Source organism: Equus caballus, chromosome 18, assembly GCF_041296265.1.
Source record: "Equus caballus isolate H_3958 breed thoroughbred chromosome 18, TB-T2T, whole genome shotgun sequence".
NCBI lineage: Eukaryota > Metazoa > Chordata > Mammalia > Perissodactyla > Equidae > Equus > Equus caballus.
In genome coordinates, this window is record NC_091701.1 from 77,348,056 (window position 1) to 77,368,725 (window position 20,670).

Below are 20,670 nucleotides of genomic sequence, written 5' to 3' on the forward strand. Positions count from 1 at the left end.
TTATGTGAACTTTAAAATTCATACACTCTTTTGCTAATTAGAAAAAAATCTCATATCTCCCCACCCCAAGATTCTAGGTGCCTTTTAAAAAATATTTTTAAATTAAGATATAGTTGACATACAACACTGCATTCCTTTTAGGTGTACAACATAATGATATGATGATTGCATATATTGTGAAACGGTTATAAGTTTAGTTAACATCACTACCACACAGTTACAATTTTTTTGTGCTGAGAATTTTTAAGATATATGACTTGCAAATATTTTCTCCCATTCTGTAGGTTGTGTTTTCATTTTGTTGATGGTTTCCTTTGCTGCACAGCAGCTTTTAGCTTAAGGTAGTCCCACTTGTTTATTTTTGCTTTGTTGCCTTTGCTTTTGGTGTCAAATCCAAAAAACATTGCTAAGCCTGATGTCAAGGAATTACTGCCTATGTTTTCTTCTAGGAGTTTTATGGTTTCAAGTCTTTAATTCATTTTGAGTTTCTGCATGGTATACGATAGTAGTCCAGTTTCATTCTTCCACATGTGGCTGTCCAGTTCTCCAAACACCATTTATTGAGGAGACTCTCCTTTCCCTATTGTATATTCTTGGCTCTTTTGTCATAAATTAATTGACCATAATGCATGGGTTTAATTCTGGGCTTTCTATTCTGTTCCATTGATCTGTGTGTCTGTTTTTATGTCAATATCATACTGTATTGATTAGTACAGCTTTGTAATATAGTTTGAAATCAGAAAATGTGATGCCTCTAGCTTTTACTTTCTCAAGAATGCTTTGGCTATTCAGGGCCTTTTTTGGTTCCATACAAATTTTAGGATTGTTTTTCCATTTCTGTGAAAAATGCCATTGGAATTTTTATACAGATTGTATTCAAACTATAGATTGTTTAGAGTTGTATGGCCATTTTAACAATATTAAATTTTCCAATCCATGAACATGGAATATCTTTCCACTTATTTGTGTCTTCTTCAAATCCTTTCATCAATGTCTTACAGTTTTCTGGGTATGGGTCTTTCACCTAAATTAAATTTATTTCTAGGTATTTTATTCTTTTTGATGTGACTGTAAATGGGACCGTTTCTTAGTTTCTCTGACAGTTTGTTGTTAGTGTATGGAAACATAACTGATTTTTGTTTATCAATTTTAGTATCCTGCAACTTAATTTGTTTATTAGTTCTAACAGTTTTATGGTGGAGTCTCTAGGGTTTTTTATATATAATATCATGTCACCTGCAAATGGAGACAAATTTTCTTCTTCCCTTCTGATTTAGATGCCTTTTATTTCTTTTTCTTTCCCAATTTCTCTGGCTAGGACTTCCAATTCTATGTTGAATAAAGTGGTGAGAATAGACATCCTTGTCTTGTTCCTGATCTTAGAGGAAAAGCTTTCAGCTTTTCACTATTGAGTATGATTTAGCCATGGGTTTTTCATACGTGGCCTTCATTATGTTGAGGGGATATATCCCCTCTATACTCACATTGTAGAGAGTTTTTATCATAAATGGATGTTGAATTTTGACAAAAGCTTTTTCTGCAACTGTTGAGATGATCATTTGATTTTTATCCTTTTTGTTAATGTGGTATCACATTGATTGAACTGCAGATGTCGAACCATCCTTGCATCCCTGGAATAAATCCCACTTGATCATGGTGTATGATCCTTTTAATGTACTGTCAAATTTGATTTGCTAATGATTTCTTCAGTATTTTTGCATCTATTTTCATTAGGAATATTGATCTGTAATTTTCTCATAGTGTCCTTGTCTGGTTTCGGTATGAGGGTAATGCTGGTCTCATAATACGAATTTGGAAGTGCACCCTCCTCTTACATTTTTTGGAAGAGTTAAGTAGGATTGGAATTAATTCTTTAAATGTTTGGTAGAATTCACCTGTGAAGCCATCTGGTCCTGAATTTTTGTTTGTTGGGAGGGTTTTAACTACTGAGCCAATATCCTTTAGGTGCATTTTTATGGTGTCATCCCCCATGGCTGAGATCATAGAGTCTGTATGAGACTTCTCAAAGTTATGTTTATGACTGTCTTCCCCTGAGAAATGAGAGAAAAGGAACGCAAGTGTCACCCTGTGTGCCAGCACAGTGGTTGAAGGGCAGAATTACCTCTTCAGCAACTGGCATCTAGATTATTAGAACCAAACTGGCTGCTAGAAAACTATAACTGTTGAATAAAATATTTAAAATATCTTCTTAAAAGCATAAAAAAGTCAATAAAGGGTAAGAAGTAATCTCTAAAGCTCTAAGCATTGACAGACCCTCAAGAGGTAAATTAGACCCTGAAGTTGCATTTTGCAATCAGGCCACCTGGACCTGCAGTTTTCAAGGTCACAAAATAGAGAAGACAGAATAGAGAAGACAAGACACGGGCATGTAACTGGAGATCCTCCCCTAACACTCCTCCCACAAAGCTGAGAACTCAAAAGGGCTATGGCTTCATGAACGCAGAAACCTTTCTCCCATCCCATCCATAAAAGGCTACAAGGAAAGCTGGACTGCTGAGCAGAATGAGGGGGGAGAGTCCTTGAAAAGCTGTAAACAAAAACCTGTTCAGCAAAATTGCAGCCTAAATTCACATCTACTGAATGGCATAAAAACTTTCAAACCTGACACTTAAAATGGTTAAAGTGGCAAATTTTACATTATGTATATTTTACCACAATACAAACAAACAAATAAACAAGATGATTTAATTAAAAAAAAATCCTTCAAGTGTGGAATACAGTTTAAGGTGGTCAAGTGGTTCCAAACCAGTAGCGGCCTTAGGTGCACCAGAAGTAAACACAAATCTTCCTTAGAGATGCTACTTTCATCCTAGACCTCAAAAAAGTTCCACAAATAATTTTCCAAAGAAAACGAGCATAGTCAAAAATAACTATGCCAACCAGGAAACAAAGCACTGTGAATGAGATCAGTAGAAAGAGACCATAAAAGTGAAAAGTAGTAGAATTTTAAAGCATTATGCTTACTATATTTCAAGAAATAAAATACAAGCTGAAAATATATTCCTGGCTTAGGAAACTATAAACGTGATTTAGCAAGCTTGAACAAAGAACTAAACAGAAGTTGTAGAAATGAAAACTAAAATAACTGAATTAAAACACTCAATGTATGGACTCAATCACACATTAGTTTCAGCTTAAAAGAATTAGTGAACTGGAATAAAGATCAAAGGAATTATCTAGAATGCAAGACAGGGAGAGAAAGTGATGGAAAATATGAAAAAAAAAGTTAAAAGACAGGGATGATAGTGTAAGAACATCTAACATATGTCAAAGTTCCAGAAAAGAAAATAAAGGATCAAGAAAATGGGACAGTGAGGCAGTGTTGAAGAGATACTGGCTAAGAATTGTCCATGACTGATAAACATCAACAATCCAGTTTAAGTAGGCCAAAAAATCCCAACAGGATGAACAGAAGGAAATCCAAATACAGACATATCAGAGTGAAACAACAACAACAAAAAAATACATAAAAACACAGACATGCAAAGAGAAAAAGACATTTTTTTTCAGAGGTGACAGATTGATAGGCAACTTCTCTTCAACAAATATGGAAACCAGGAGGTAGTGGAATGATACTTCAGAAAACAACTGCAGACCTAGAATTCTGTACTTACCGAAAATATCATTCAAGAATGAGAATGAAATAAAGACATTTTCAAGCGAAAAAAAAGCCTGGATTTGTCACCAATTCACTCTCATGGGAAGATATTTTAAATTAATACCTCAGATGGCAGATAAGTGAACCCAGGAGGATGATCTGAGCTGTAAGAAAGGTTAAAATGCCAAATATGTAGGTAAAACTAAACAAATATAGACTAAATTAAATAAATAAAATTTATAGCTAAGGTGATTTAAAAATATAGGAAAAAAAGACAATAACAACATATTAGTTGAAGGTCGCAAGTGGAATTAAAGTTTCTAAGGTCCTTGTTTTTCCCAGGAGAAGAATGATGGTATTGTTAAACATGGGATTTGATAATCATACATAAAGTAATTTCTAAAATAACCATTAAAAAAGTAGTGTATAATCTCCCAAACAAGAGGAGCAAAAATACAGCAGGATTTTTAAATGCTCAATTCCAAAGAAGGCAAAAAAGAAGAAAAAGAATCTATAGCTCAGCTGGGACAAACAGCACAAAATAATGTCACAAATTTAAACTTAAATGTATTTATAATTACATGAAACATAACAGGCTAAATAATGTAGTTAAAATACACAGATTGTCAGACTGTATTTGAAAAATCCAAATATATTCAGTTTATAAAAGATAGATCTAAAACATGATGTAATTTATATTTTCTAATATAATATTCTATTTCACCTAGATTTTCAAATTTTTAGAATTACATGTGATATTCTCTTACAGCCTTTTAAAATCTTTTCCACATTTATACCTATATTCCAAATGTTATGTAGTTTTCTTGAGGAGACTTACAAGAATTGTGTCTATTGTATTAGTTTTATCAATAATCACCTCAAGTATTTAATATCTCTACTCATTTCTAAGTCATTTCTTTCTTTTCTCTGTATTAATTTCTTCTTCGTGCTTCCCTAAGGTTTTACTGTGATTTTCTAAGTTCTCAAACTCAGTGCTAATTAAGTTTGCACTTTCCTGTCTTCCTTCCTTCCTCCTCTCCTCCCCCGACTTCTGCTTTCCTCCTTCGTAATACATTTTTGTATTGTTTTCCACGGTTGCTCTAGGGATTATAATATGCAACCTTAACATACCACAGAATGTCCTGAACTAAAATTATACCATATCATGCACAATAGTACAATTCCATTTACACCTCCTCATCCTTTGTGCTATTCTTATCATATATTCCACTTCTACATATGCTATAAATTCTACCATTCATCATCATTATTTTGTTTTAAATAGTCAAGAGTCTTTTGTAGAACATTTTTTACATAGTCTTTTTTACCCATATATTCACCATTACCTAAGCTCCTTCATTCCTTCCTGTGCATCTGGGCTTCTACTGGGATCATTTCTCTCCAACTTGAATCTTCCTTTGACTTTTATTTTAATGCAGATCTTCTAGATACAAATTCTCTCAGATTTTGTCTGTCATCTTTTTGAAGAATATTCTCACTGGATTTAGAAATCTAGGTTGACTTTTTTAGCACTTGAAAGATGGCATCCCCTCGTCCCCTGATCTCCACTGTTTACGATGGGAAGTCTGCTGTTACTCTTATTGCTGTTCACCTGAATGTGTTTTCCCTCCAGCTGCCTTTAAGACTTACTCTTTATTTTTGGTTTTTAGCAGTTTATCATCTACTTAGGTGTGATCATTTTGTACTTATTCTATTTGAGGTTCAGTGAGTTTCTTGAATCTATAGATTGATGTCTTTCATCAATTTTGGAAAATGTTTAGCAGAAAAAACTCTACAATACTAATACACTGAACACTTTCTCTTCTTTCCTTCTGTGATGCAACTACACATCTGGAAATTGAGTGACACTGCCCACTGGTCTCTTCCATTTTTTGGTCTTTTTTCTCTCTGAGCTTCAATTTGAATGATTTCTATTGACTTGTCTTTCAGTTCACAGTTCCTTTCTTCTTGCTCTGTCCAGAATGCTTTTAAGCACTTCAAATGAATTCTTCATTTCAATACTGCATTTTTCAAATCCAGAATTTCCATTTGGTTCTTTTCAGAGTTTCCGTTGTCTTCAAAATTTCCATTCTGATCATTCATTTTGTCTTCCTTTTCCCCTTTGACACATGTAAGATAGTTACTATAAAGATCTTATCTGCTAATTCAAACATTTGAGTTACCTGTGTGTTGACCTCTATTATCTGTTTTTATTTCACCATGAGTAGCAATTTTTTATTGTATAATGGGCATTGTGAAGGATACATAGTAGAGACTCCAGTTTTTATATCTTTCTCTAAAAAGCATTGAGTTCTTTTCTGGAAGGCAATTAATTACTGGAAGATCATCTTGATCCTATGATAGCTTAGTCTGAGGATGGGTCAATTACAGTTTTGTCCTGGGTCCTGAGGTTTAACCCTTACTCTTAGGAGAGGGTCCTCATTCCTATGATTTGGCCTTTCTGGGATCTCAACTTAATACTGAGAATGTTCAACAAGGTCTCTCTACTTAAATGCCTCAGACTCCAACAACTCTGAATTCGTGATTTCTGAAACCTCTATTCAGCTCTCAGCATTCTAGCATCTGTTCTCTGTAATTTCTCCTAGAATAAACTCACCTCGCACATGCACACCTTAAGATCCAGCCAAGAACCTAAGTGAATACCTATACAGATTTCTGGGGCTCCTTATCTGCTGCTCCCTCCTCTCTAGGACCCTGCCTTACAAATTCCAGCCACATTAGCAGCCCAAAACTCTCTTCTGTTTCCTGTGCTTCCTCCACCAAGCAAGACTGCCATTCCTTGCTTAGGTTCTACTTCGCTATGCCAGATTCACTGCCAGACAGAAAGCTGTTCTAAGTGTAGAGCTCACCTCTTGTGCTTCCCTTAAGGACTACAGCACTCCAATCTCCATTGTAAAATACCAGAAAATAGTTCCTTCATATACATTATTCAGTTTTATAGTTGTTTAGACCAGAAGAGTAAATCCAATACCAGCTATTCCAGCATGGCTAGACCAGAAATCCACTACTATTCATTTTTCAATATGGGTTTTAACATCACTTACTCAACAGCTTTCCAGAACAATTAAACTAGATTAAATCCACTTACTATTCCTTTTTATTTTTTTGGTTTGTATGCTTTTGTTTTATTTTTAACCTAGACTTATCTTGTAAGTTTCAGCAAACTAAAGTCTTAAAGTATACACAGTATAATTGTATTTTATCTTAGTTACATAATATGTAGTTTAAAAGTCAAACAGTTCTACAATGGTTAAAACAAAGAAACAACTTTTTTTTCTCCCACCTGTATTAACCTTTTTCCTGTATTTTATGATGCTTTGACATCTTAAAAAGCTTGCTGGCCAGAGAGAGACTTCCTCTCCCCAGCTGAGCCAATTCTTAGAGATAGAAAAGGGCTTGGGTGGATGGAAGCACATCCTTCATATGCAAACTAACCAATCCCAAATCTATAGCCCTAACCACCCCTTTATCTAACTTTCATATGGAGTCAATATTTTCCTGCCCTAAATCAACCCAGGGCCAGGCACCAGGCAACCACAGTCTAGCCTTACAGCCCAAAGCCTACAGGATTATTCAGACTAGCCAGTTCTCAACTGGCAGCTCTGCCCTGCACTGCTTTTCCAGGAAACCCAAGGAAAGGATCTGGCCTCGGCTCTTTCTTCACTTCTGTCTTCTGCCTCGTGACCATGCTGGTACTTCCCCAGATGCCCTGTGTGGTGTCGTGTGTCCCTTTTTCTCAGGAAATACGAGTAATAAATTCTCCTTTCAATGGCATTAGCTTCTCCACGTCATCACTCAGTCATACCTCTATAATACCCACCTCCTAATTTCCACTCCTCAGAAGCCACCTTTCAACCTTTTTCAGGGATCTCTCTGTTTTTTGCCATGAAATCATGTTTCTAAGTAACATGTTTATATTATTATTGATTTTTTAGTTTTCGATAATATCTATTGACTGCTTATTGTGAAAAATATTAGCTCTCAACACTCTCGCCGCAAAATTTTCACACTTCTCTTCCCCTCATTCTTCCAATATGGTATATATCATACATTTTTGTTAGACCAATACTTAGTGTTTACATTATGTATATGTAACTATTTCTCAGAGTTCAACAGTATAGTTACAATGATTATCTTTCCTTTCCTATATCACTTTTTAATTTTCCTGGAGGTACAATTTTTTATGTAATTATTACTAAGTCATTCTCTAATTTTCCATTAGAATTCCATTAAAACCTTCCTCTTAATGTGCTAAAACTAATAATTTCTATTAAAATAAATATTGCAAAAAGATTTTGATTATGCAAATGAAAATAAGTACCTTATTAATTTATATTATTTTCCAGCATTAATTTCAAATTATATTTAAATGGACAGATATCCACAAAATTCTTGAAAACCTAGCAATGAAACTTGAGAAAACTATTTGCAGAGTAACAGAAATAGTAATGGACTGCCTTTAGCAAAACCGTGCCTTTTTTTTTTTTAAACTTGTGCTTAGGGGCCAGCCCAGCGGCGCAGTGCTTAAGTTCGCACGTTCTGCTTCTCAGCAGCCTGGGATTCGCCGGTTTGGACCCCGGGTGCAGACATGGCACCACTTGGCACGCCATGCTGTGGTAGGCGTCCCACGTATAAAGGAGAGGAAGATGGGCACGGATGTGAGCTCAGGGCCAGTCTTCCTCAGCAAAAAGAGGAGGACTGGCAGTAGTTAGCTCAGGGCTAAACTTCCTCAAAAAAAAAAAAAACAACCCTATGCTTAAAGAACAATCTTCAATATTCAACACGTAAGCAAAATGAAGTTTGTAAAAAAAAAAAATGGAGCATAAAGGAAATGTTTTAGGATTTCACTGAAATTCAAGCACTGTAATAAACTACTAGAAACCACCTGGACTAATCACTGAATCCTACAGCTATATGAAATAGTGTTGCTCATTTTAAAGAAAACTCCGAGATACATTTAAGATTCTAAGAAGCTTAACTGTAAACAGAAGCAAACTCTTAGCACAGCAAGCTCTAGTGTGAGAGGCAGTTTGATGAAATGTAGTCTGAAGCTAGCCTGCCGATATTCCCAGTTCCACCACTTAGTAATTCTATGACCTTAAGAAAGTTCTTTAAACCTTACAGCATCTGTTTCTTCATCTGGAAGATAAGGATGATAATAAGAGTATATATATTTTGGGGGTTCTTATAAAGACTAAGTAAGTTACTCCATGCAAAAATAATGAGAGTCTATATAAGAAGAAAGGAGAGAGGAAAGGAGGGGGAGATGAAAAAGAGTGCGCTACGGACTGAGCATTTGTCTCCCCTCAAATTCATATGTTGAAGCCTAAATCCTCAACGTGATGGTATTTGTAGGTGAAGTGTTTGGGAGGTAATTAGGTTATAAGAAGAGACACAAGAAAGATGATCTCTCTTTGCTCTCTGCCGTGTCACTATATACTGAGAAGATGGCTATCCACAAACCAGGAAGTAGACTCTCACCAGACACCAGCTCTGCAAGCACCTTGATCTTGAAGTCCTCACCCTCCAGAAAAGTGAGAAATAAATGTCTGTTGTTTAAGCCACCAGTCTATGGTAATTTGTTATAGCAGCCCAAAGTGACTAAGACAACATGGAAGAGGGTAGGCAGGAGGGCAAGAGAAAGATAAGGGAAAATGCATGTGTGATGAACACTCAGAACCACAGACAGTAAGATGTCAGGGAAGAAGACCACCAAGATCATGCACTTTACAGCACATGCTGTTTATTAAAAAAATACTAATATTGCCCATAATATAGAAATAGAATAATGTAAAATATCAAATAAAAAGGCACTGCTTTTGTTTCTTTCCTATCCTCTATAAAAAAGGTATAATTAGTATAGACTATTCAAAACTATAAAAATGCATTCTATACACAGAAGAGAACTTTACCTGTACAGAAAAATACTTCACTTCGTTAAACTTAATTATAGTGTTCTTTTCATTGTTTTGGGGTAGAAAGCTACACATTTTTGTAGATTTCACAACATTGTTTATAGAGATGCGGACGAACAAATTATTGTAATGTTGTATATCAACTGAAAATAACAGATATTTAGGAAGCAAATTTTGTTATAATTGAACAATAACTCATCATAAAATTAATTCATTAAATAATTCAGGCCAAAAGCTAAGAATAATCAAATAAATAAAGAAGGTAAGTGTAGGGCACACCAAACAATAAAGTCTTTTAAAATAGTATTTTGCCCACCAATGGTAGGTACAATATAAGTAGGAAAAGAAGATAAATTCTTCCTTAGATCATGTCTCATATTTTTATCCTCACATTTCCACTATCATTCCTTTGCAAATTTTTCTATATATTATTTTCCAAGGTGACTAAACATTTGCAATATATAGTTGAAATTTTTTAAGCATAATTATCTAGAAATTCAAAAACGTAAAAAATATGTCACTCGAGAGTAATTTATTTTTAATTTTAAGAAAACAAAACTTAAAGCAGTGTTCTACTCTCTAATTCACCTCACTATATTCTTCACTTATACTACTCAACGGGTCTGTATTTTTATCTTTCATAGTACTCCATGCATTAAAACAATTTTGTTTTTATGATTTAACTAATTATCTTCAAAAATCTCTTTATACAGAATTCTCTTCAATAATTAATTTTATATAAAAAAGAAATGCCAAGTCTTCATAATAAGACTGGTTTTATGCTTATTAAATCTCATAATAAGCATTCAGCTTAATTAAAGGTGCCAAGATAGATAAATCCTTTCAACAATGTTTAAGAGAAGCACAGTTATTACTCAGCAATAAATTAGTACTTTCATCCAAGAAGATATGTATTTTTCCTTTAACTTATATGGTGATTGAGGTGGATTACAGATGGCTGAAAATTGTGTGTCACTCTCATCAGAAAGCGGAGTTTACTTTCTCTGCTCTTGAATCTGCCTGGCCCTGTGACGACATGAACATGCCGTGGACGTGACCAGGGCTGGGACTAGGATGAGAGAGAAAGGCACGTGCCAGGGTGCAAAATTTAAGGAGACACCAAAAACTTCAGTAATCGAGATAAATAATATTTTAATATATATATTTTTTAAAAAATCAAAATTAATGCAGGAAAAAAATGATGAAAGACAAGACCGTGGGACTACATGGAAAGAGAGAAAGTTCCCACCATTTCAGCACCCAGCCAAATGCAGGCTCACTAAAGCATCAGACACCTAAAGGAGCCATTTTAGATATTCCAGCCCTTCCAAACTGCAGTCTGTGACAATGTCAAGCATAAGCACCACCTAATGAATGCACAGACAATGATGGCAACAATATAATTGAAATTATATTGTTATTATTATATTGAAATTATACTGAATTATATTGAAATTATAAGCATAAGCATCACCTAATGAATGCACAGACAATTGACGGCACTATATAATTGAAACAGTGATATATGACCATAGCATGGTTCTTAAATCAAAACAAAGGATACTCTTAGTTGTAAACTGTCTGCAGTTCTTTACATGAATAGCCAGGCAGCCAACCTATAACAATCAAAATAAAAACATAGTGAATCGAATTTTTAAAAGTTAATTTTCTTCCATTTTACTCTACACCAAACTACATTTAAAAAAAAAAGTTTCGCGGGCTGGCCCCGTGGCTGAGTGGTTAAGTTCGCGCGCTCTGCTGCAGGCGGCCCAGTGTTTCGTTAGTTCGAATCCTGGGCGCGGACATGGCACTGCTCATCAGACCACGCTGAGGCAGCGTCCCACATGCCACAACTAGAAGAACCCACAACGAAGAATACACAACTATGTACCGGGGGGCTTTGGGGAGAAAAAGGAAAAAATAAAATCTTTAATAAAAAAAAAAATAAATAAATAAATAAATAAAAAAGTTTCGCTTGGTTAGTTTTCCTCATTAAAAACAGTTGCTCATTAGAAAGATCTAGTTAATGGAAAACACCACAAAGCAGAACTACAGAAGAAAAATAGGCAGGGTCTGTTCAAAGCAAACTTAACATGAACAAGAACACAAAGCAAAAGAAGTATTCATTATTAACTTAAATCCAACCATCACTCTTTGAATCATTTTTATTTTATATTAAACAAGAACTGATAAAATATAGCACCTTGCATATAATAAGAAATATGCCTTGCTTCAGATAAGCTTCTTATCCAGTATCCTAAAACTACCTTCTTCAGTCAACAATCATCCATCGACTACAATATGCCAAGGGCTGTGAAATATTCATTCTCTTTTGTACAAAGTGTTTCTAAATGTTAAAGAAAATTGTATCTTATATTTAACCATAAAACTGAATACAAAATGAATACAGAACATTTGAATATTAGTATGCAGTATTAGCCAAATATATTTAGCCTTGTTTGGTCTTAAAATCCCAGTAAAAACAAAAGCAATATTACTTTAAACATTGTGAAACAAAATAAATGGCCCAATAGTATTTTTAAATGTAAGTAAATTTAAAGATTTGGTTTTAGAACAGTACAGAAAAATAGGTTAGCATTCAATATTTAATTAAAAGATTACTGTATCTAACTGATAAAATCCTAAAGAAAATATCGTGGTCTACTTCCTAAAGAAACATAGGTATGAAATGTTGTGTTAAAGGAAAGGTTCTACGTTTTCAAATTCAAAGGGGAGTAAGGCACACTACATAATCTAGGTGGATTTTAAGCAACATTGCCAGAGGTGATTCCATGAATCCTTGGTTGTACGTGAGGAGGGTAAAACAGGGAAGCACACCTACAATTCTGTACTGCATAATTCTACACACTGTCGTAAATCACTGCCTGCCTGCCAAGTATCTCAACATGAAGCCATGGGCAACTACCCTAACTTCCCTTCTATTTCAATAGCTACTTATACTTTACATAATAGATCCACATAACAAAGAAAAGAGAATAAATTTCTATTTAAGTATAGAAAAAGATTTAACACTCAAAAATATAATGACGACCATTCACAAGCCAGGTAGAACAAACGTGGCCACAGATTCTAAGACCCATCTGTGGCCCAAAGCAATAACCACATCAACACCTCACCCCCCCCAAACACTCTCAAACATGCTTTAAAAACAGAAAAGCAACCAGAAAGCTATTCACAAAAGCACTTGATGCGCCCAATTTTAAGACACAGCTTCTTCACATTCATTCTGACAATGGGATGCGACTACACGAAACAGGAGGAGCAGGTTGTGATGCAGCTCTTCATCACTGCCTACATACGGACACAACTTGCCAAACATCTCAGAACAAATCACAGAGCTTTCAAAGGGAAAGTGATGGGATGGAAGCACGCGTTGGGAGGAGCTATCAATCACATGCCAAACGTCTCTCTGCCAAACACTCCAGCGGACATTTAAGAGAAGTTTTTCAATGTCTAGCAATATGTAATTCAAATAAGGAAAATACAGACTATGAAATTAGGAAGTATAGGTACAATCAAAATATTCTTCAAAAACTAAGTTCTAAAGAAATGTAGAAGTCACATTCAAGAGCATGGATTACAGAAATTGGTATGTCAACATAATGGCATGCAGAGGAGCTTACAGCAACTGATCTCAAAGAACATTTTCTAAGGTTAGATTCAGAGAGTGGAGGCTTATCCTCCAACTTCGTGATTTAGGAAAAAAAGGGTTATATAATTACACAGATAAACACACACCACAGTCACTTTGTAAAAACAAAAATCTATACGTTAATATACTCTTACTTTTTCCCCCAAAAAGGTGATGTTCAATTCATTGTATATTTTTTAATCAAGAAAATGTATTAGTATATGATAGGAGCTAGAGAAGGACAAAAGAAACTCTTATTTTATACCCCCTAACTATTCTAATAGTGTTCAGAAAACAAGAACTGTAAAAGAATACCACGATATCTGACAGTTCTAAATGTACACAGATCCTCATATCCTACACTCCTTAGCACCCAAAAGAAACAGGTTTTTCTGGTTCTCAGCCCAGATATGAGGTCCTACCTGTGTGTTTGTGTGTAGGTGTGTGACTGATGAGTCTGTTTGCTTTTGTTTCTGAGCTTTCTTACTTTTTGGATGAGCGAGAGGTGTGGGGTCAATTTTCACACTATGGCTCAAAGGTTCCTTAACGTAAAAATAAACACTATCGCCTGAAGAGCTCAATACAAATACTGATTCCGGGTCCCATTCTCAGATTCTCAGTTAGCAGATCTTAGGCGGGGCCCAAGAATCAATGTCTTTACAAAGTATGCCAAGTGATTCTGATGTAACTAGAGCTTGGGAATCCCTAGTATAGAAAACATTTTGTATGTGTGAGTCAAGATGTTTCCCATAATTTTGGTGATTATTAGAATGCTTTTATGACTCATAAAAATGAAACATTCATGAATATGTTATCAGAGAGGACCATTTTCTACACGAACTTATTGATTACCAAATAACAAACACTGACCAGTCTTCGTATGAAATAAGGAGAAATCTGCACAGGTTTACTGAGGATTAGTCATACATACCACATCCCCAAACGGCACTAAAGTTGTCGGTGCCTCAGGTGTTACTTCCACTTCTTTACTTTCAGACCCTTTAAGCGTTTTTCTCAGCATCTACAATGTAAATAAATTAAGATAATATTTTATGAGTATCTAGTAAGATTAAGGTATTATTCTAGGCAGTGGGATATTAATATGACTAGAAAACTCATCCATACCCCCAATAAGTTTATCAATAATTTAGCAGAGAAACAAAATGTACACAATTAAATATAAAATAACCAAGGAAATCATGAGAGAGGAGAGAAGTGCGTAGTAGCATGAACGACAAGCTCTCCTTGCTAACTAAAAGCGACCACCATGACCAGGTCGCAGACTTACCCTGACGTGGACGAGGTACCGTATCCCACACACGGCAGTGATCCTTCAGTTATCAGCCACCAAAGGAAGTGGAATTTAACCCTTTGGAACAGCAGGTACACTAGAATGGAGCCATGAACAGATGGCTTTTGGTTTTTAGCTGTGTGCTTTCCTCCAGAGTAACTTCACTGACTGATACTTGTGGGTTAGTATTTAATTTTGTTTTAAGGGCTCTGGTCACTATACACAACGGTTAGTCTTTAAAAATTATAAGACTTTTTGTGTGTGTGTGTGTGTGAGGAAGATTGTCCCTGAGCTAACAACTGGGCCAATCTTCCTCTATTTTGTATGTGGGATGCTGCCACAGAGTGGCCTGATGAGTGGTGGGTAGGTCTGTGCCCAGGATCTGAACCTGCGAACCCCAGGCTACCGAAGCAGAGCGTGTGAACTTAACGACTATGCCACTGGACCGGCCCCCAAGATGCTGTAATACAGATTTTAATAGTAAAGTAAAGAGAAAAGGAGAGGAGGGGACTGGAGGGAAGAGGTGTGGGAAATAGGGGAAAACTGCCTATTAAAAATCTAGCCTGAAAGGAGAATTATATTTATCCACAACCTTTTCTGAACTTGAATTGACATGGTCTTATTTATAAGAATTAACTTCCCAGGAATCTTCATTGCTATGTGCCTTTCAAGAATTACTTGTTCAATTCTTAAAGTATATAATAAATCTTTAGTTATGTTGAAAATTTTGTTTTAAAGTATATAACAAATACTTCAGTTGTAATGAAAAAATTTGTTTTATGTATCTTGGGTCATTTTGTTATCATTGCATTTGAACGGTTTAATGTGTTTTATATACATGATTTAATGTAGTTTAAGGTGACTGAGTCACAATTACTGTAATGTCACAAAAATATCAAACTTTGGTACATTATATGCATATTTAATGTGCAAGCTCATGCTTTCCAATGTTTTGATAACCTCATTATGGAAGTCTACTTTGAATGTGCATTTCAATAAATACAAAATAATCGGGAAAAAACTCCTTTAGAATACTGATGCTTAAGTTATCCTTAACAACCTGGTAAAAATACTGCCCCCTCTTCCTTTTACTACCTTTTTACTTTTCCTTCCTCATCTGAGCAGAGCTCTCTTCAATGGCAGCAACATGAGCAGAACAACTCTTTGCCAAAATTATTCTAGAACCTTGAACAAAAGTTCTAAAGACTAGTCTCATAAAGCCTTCTGACACCATCTAGAATTTCTCCTCACCTGCAGAGAACTTTGATCTCAGTTAATTGCACTATGCCTTTCATCTTTGTCACTTTTGGCCTGGAACAGACGTCCCTCGTGGCACTTCTATTAAAAAGCCTGTACATTCACTCATATGGTTCTGTACATCTTCCCTGATGACTTTTTTGACCCACTCTCCTCCATCCCACAGTTTTCTCTGAAGACCCACTAGCCCACATACTTAAGCTTTTCCTAGGCCATCCCTACTTCCCAGCACTAATGGAAACCTCCCCATCCTGACAACATTAACATTTACTCATATGCTGGCACAAGTATGCACCTGGCTGGGCCGATCCCAGCTCAAAGTGTTCCTCCCTCAGCAAGCTTCAGACTAGTGTTGAAGATGGACAGATGAGAAAACAATTATGGTTGCACTGTAAGAAAAACAACTGCTCAGAAGAGAGAATTTTGTGTTTCCTCTTTCTCTATACTAGATACTAGAGAGCCCAAACCAGATCTTCCACAGGGGAAAAAGAATAACTTCTTCGGCTGCTCAGACCTTGCCATTCATTGTGCAAGCTACAGGTACATGGAATTATTAACTCTCAAAAGGATTTTTTTTAATCATCCTTTTCCCTCCCAAGCTCAGGAACAGTGACTCTTTTGCACCCTCAGACAAATATTCTGAGGAAAGTGTGAGTTTCACACTCAAAGGGCTTGTATCAGTGCCTGCAGGCTTTCAGGGTATTTCATTTGCCAGCTAAGTGGACTGACCAAATTACTTTACCCTAGGTGGTAGAATATTTAGTCTGCTTAGAAAATAGATGAGGACTGAGCATAAAAAATGTCATGGCAAAGGGACCAGCCCAGTGGTGTAGTGGTTAAGTTCACGTGCTCCAGCTTCGGTGGCCCAGGGTTCGCAAGTTCAGATCTCGGGCACGGACCTAGCACCACTCATCAAGCCATGCTGTGGCGGCATCCCACATAAAATAGAGGAGGATTGGCACAGATGATAGCTCAGGGACAATCTTCCTCAAGCAAAAATATGAGAGCTTGGCAACAGATGTTAGCTCAGGGTCAATCTTCCTCACAAAAAAAAAAAAAAAATTCATGGCAAAGCATTTTAAAAAGTTAGCAAAAATAAAGATACATCATGCACTTGGGTTTCACAAAAAGACAAATGTTCCAAATTTGGTAATCTCTTCTGTGATGATAAATGGCTGTCACTACTATGTAAACTAGCAAATATTTCTAAATACATATTTCTTAACCAGACCTTCAAACCACTACATCACAAAGTATTAAATTGCGCTTTTCAAAAATAGTGATGCTTATTGAATTTTGTACCACTAATAAGTAAAACAATTAAAAATCATCTTTAGAAATACTGCTTATCATTTTTAATTTTGTATATTGTAGAATTTATAAAGTAAATTGCAGTGCATTTATGTAATGTATAAATAAATATATAAACATTGGTGATAGATGCTCATATGTTTTTTACTGGTAAGATTATGCAATCAAAAAAATTTGGAGACTACTGCTATAAAGTCACATGCAGCTGCCTGCGATTATGTTTTGCTTTCCTAACTCTGCCTTCCTGGAGGCTTCAAGCTGCCAGTTGCATGCATATGCCCACATGGGCACAGTCTGCTTAGCCTGAAGGTAGCATACCCTCTCCATTTGATAGCCTGCCACCTTCAATCTGAGGTGGAGGTAGGAGTTCCATAATAGTTTTCAATTTAGACTCATTATCAGAAAGGGTTGGATAAAGCTGATACATAGTTCCTCATTTGACTGTCCACTTTTTCACAAATACTAATGGTCATAACCCTGGGGCAAAAGAGAAGCAGGGGCTAAGATTCCAGGACCAGGCCCCACTCAGGATGCTTAAGAACTATCTCAGAAACACAGGGAGAAACAGTGTTAGGGAAGGAGGCGATGATACTTCAAGTGGGTTTGAAGAAGTAAAAAATAAAGAACTAGAGGGAGAGGCTGGCCTGGTGGCACAGCGGTTAAGTGTGCACATTCCGCTTCGGTGGCCTGGGGTTCGCCGGTTTGGATCCTGGGTGCAGACATGGCACCGCTTGTCAAGCCATGCTATGGTAGGCGTCCCACATATAAAGTAGAGGAAGATGGGCATGGATGTTAGCTCAGGGCCCGTCTTCCTCAGTAAAAAGAGGAGGATTGGCAGCAGATGTTAGCTCAGGGCTAATCTTCCTCAAACAAACAAACAAAAACAAAAAAAGAACTAGAGGGAGAGGAGCCTAGACAGAATAAATAAGTGCAAAAGCATAAGGAATCAAGACACAGTTTACATTATATTATTTTTATGTAAGTATTTTAATTATACTTAGGTATATATATTTATTTGTACTTAAATATAAATATTATATCATATATATAAATATATGTAAATATTTATATTATATTAATTATATTATATATCATATATAAATATTATATTTATATATATTATATTATTGCATCATGTTACATTTATATAATACATAAGCATATTACATAAAAAATATACAGTTCAGCTCCTCAAATTGAGCTATAGATTTAATGCAATCAAAATCAAAATCTCAACAAGTTCTCCCACGGAAATTGATAAGCTTTTCAAAAAATTAATATGAAAATGGAAAGGCCAAGAATAGCCAAGACAATCTTAAAGAAGAAAAACAGAATGAAGTACTTAAAAATTGAAGAAATAAAGACATTATTCCTTAATGTCTAAAGGCATTCGCACAAGGGTGTATAAATGCACCAAAGAAAATGATTAGAGAGTCTACAAACAGACCCACACATTTATGCACACGTCATCTGTGACAAAGTTGGCACTGAGGAACAGTGCGGAAGAAACCCTCTCAGCTGGGTCAAGTAGAAATCTCCACACACAAAAAAAGAATGAAAGTACAAAAGGAAGAAAGAGGAGAGAAAAAAAAGAAAAGAAAATCTGGCTTGTACTCACATCACACACAAAGAAATCTGTTACAAGTCAACTGTAGATCTCAACATGAAAGGAAAACCAATTAGAAGGTAATACAGGAGACTATTTCCATGACGCTGGGGAGAAGATTCCTAAAACAGAAGACAAAGAGCAATAGCTATAAAGAAAAAGTTTGATACATTAAACCACATTAAACGTAATACCTTCTGCTTATAAAAAGACACCATTAAGAAAGTGAAAACATAAGCCAGTGACTGGAAGAAGAAATTTGCAACATGTCTAATATAACTGGCAGAGGGCCTATAACTAGGATTTATATGCAAGCTTATACAAATTAATAAGCAGGGCAGATAATCCAACAGAAAAATGGAAAGGAGACAGACTTGAACAGGCACGTCACAAAAGAGTTTATATGATGGCTAACAAACATTTGGAAGGGAATTCATTCTCATAGTCATCAGGGAAATGAGAGTTAATACCCACAAAGGGATACACTACGCATCCCTCAGATGGCTAAAAATAAAGAGACTGACAATATGAAGAGGCAAGGACATGGAGTAACTAGAACTCCAACACACTACCAGTGGGAATACAAACTGGTATATCCTCTTTGAAAAACTGTTTGGCATTAAGTACTGAAGTTGAGCATATACATAATTATGACCCAGAAATTCCATTCCTAGATATATCCCCAAGAGAATGTATGCACACGTATATCAAAAGACATGCACAAGAATGTTCACAGCTGTATTATTTACCATAGCTGAAAACTAGAAACAACCCAATATCCATCAACAAAAGAACAGATATATATAATGTGATATATTCATACAATGGAATACTACAGAGCAAGGAAAATGAGTAACTACACCTACACACAACAACATGGATGAATCTCACAAATAGACAAAATATTGAAGAAAAAACACCCCAAAATACATATTTTTAAAAGCACACAGGATATTCTGCAGGATATGCTAGACCATGAAACCAGTCTCAGTAAATTTTACAGAACTGAAATCATACAAAGATGTTCTCCTACTCCAACAATACAAATTATAAATAAAGAACACAAGGGAACTTGAGAAATACACAAATCTCGGAAATCAAAAACACATCTCTAGGGGCTGGCCCCGTGACCGAGTGGTTAAGTTCGCATGCTCCACTTCAGTGGCCTGGGGTTTCACCAGTTCGGACCCTGGGCTCAGACATGGTACCGCTCATCAGGCCACTTTGAGGCAGCGTCCCACATGCCACAACTAGAAGGACCCACAACTAAAATATACAACTATGTACTGGGAGGATTTGGGGACAAAAAGCAAGAAAAAAAAAGAAGATTGGCAACAGTTGTTGGCTCAGATGCCAATCTTAAAAAAAAAAAAAAAAAAAAAACCTCTAAATAAGCCATGGGTCAAAGAAGAAAAACAATGGAAATCAGAAAATATTATGAGCTGAATGAAAATGAAAACACAACATAAAATTTATAGGGTGCAGGGGGGTGGCCCCATTGCCTAGTGGTTAAGTTCACGTGCTCTGTGTTGGCAGCCCGGGTTCGCAGGTTCAGTTCCCACATGTGGACCTACTCATCAGCCATGCTGTGGCAGAGACCCTCATACAAAACAGAGGAAGAGTGGCACAGATGTGAGCTCAGGGAGAATCTTCCTCAAGCAAAAAGAGGAAGATCGGTAACAGGTGTTAGCTAAGGGCCGATCTCCCTCGGGGGAAAAAAAAATTTATAGGGTACAGTTAAAGCACTGTTTAGAAGAAAACTGATAGCATTAAACACCATCACACTTTTAAAAATAAGAGCAAGCAAAACCCAAAGTAAGCAGGAGGAAGGAAACAAAGACTAGAATGGAAATGATTGAGATTTAAAAAATAGAAAAAAAATCAATGAAACTAAAGATAGGTTCTCTGGAAAGATCACCAAAACTGACAAACCTTTAGCTAGACTGATGAAGAAAAAAAGAGAGAGGTCACAAATTACCAAAAACAAGAATGAAACAG

At 35.9% G+C, this 20,670-nt stretch overlaps 1 protein-coding gene across 50 annotated transcripts in view; it reads right to left on the reverse strand.

Annotated features, from left to right (window-relative positions):
• Positions 1-20,670, reverse strand: part of C2CD6 (C2 calcium dependent domain containing 6) — a 168,369-nt gene that overhangs the window by 138,891 nt on the left and 8,808 nt on the right. For 23 of the 50 annotated variants that reach the window (XM_070241576.1, XM_070241556.1, XM_070241574.1 and 20 more), the window contains 3 exons: positions 14,139-14,228; positions 11,120-11,171; positions 9,553-9,698 (listed from right to left, as the gene is read on the reverse strand). In XM_070241576.1, the coding sequence (XP_070097677.1) occupies positions 9,553-9,698; positions 11,120-11,171; positions 14,139-14,228 (288 nt within the window). Of the gene's footprint in view, positions 1-9,552; positions 9,699-11,119; positions 11,172-14,138; positions 14,229-15,593; positions 15,713-20,670 lie in introns of those variants that run through there. The other 27 variants (XM_070241565.1, XM_070241569.1, XM_070241568.1 and 24 more) reach the window with 5 other exon arrangements.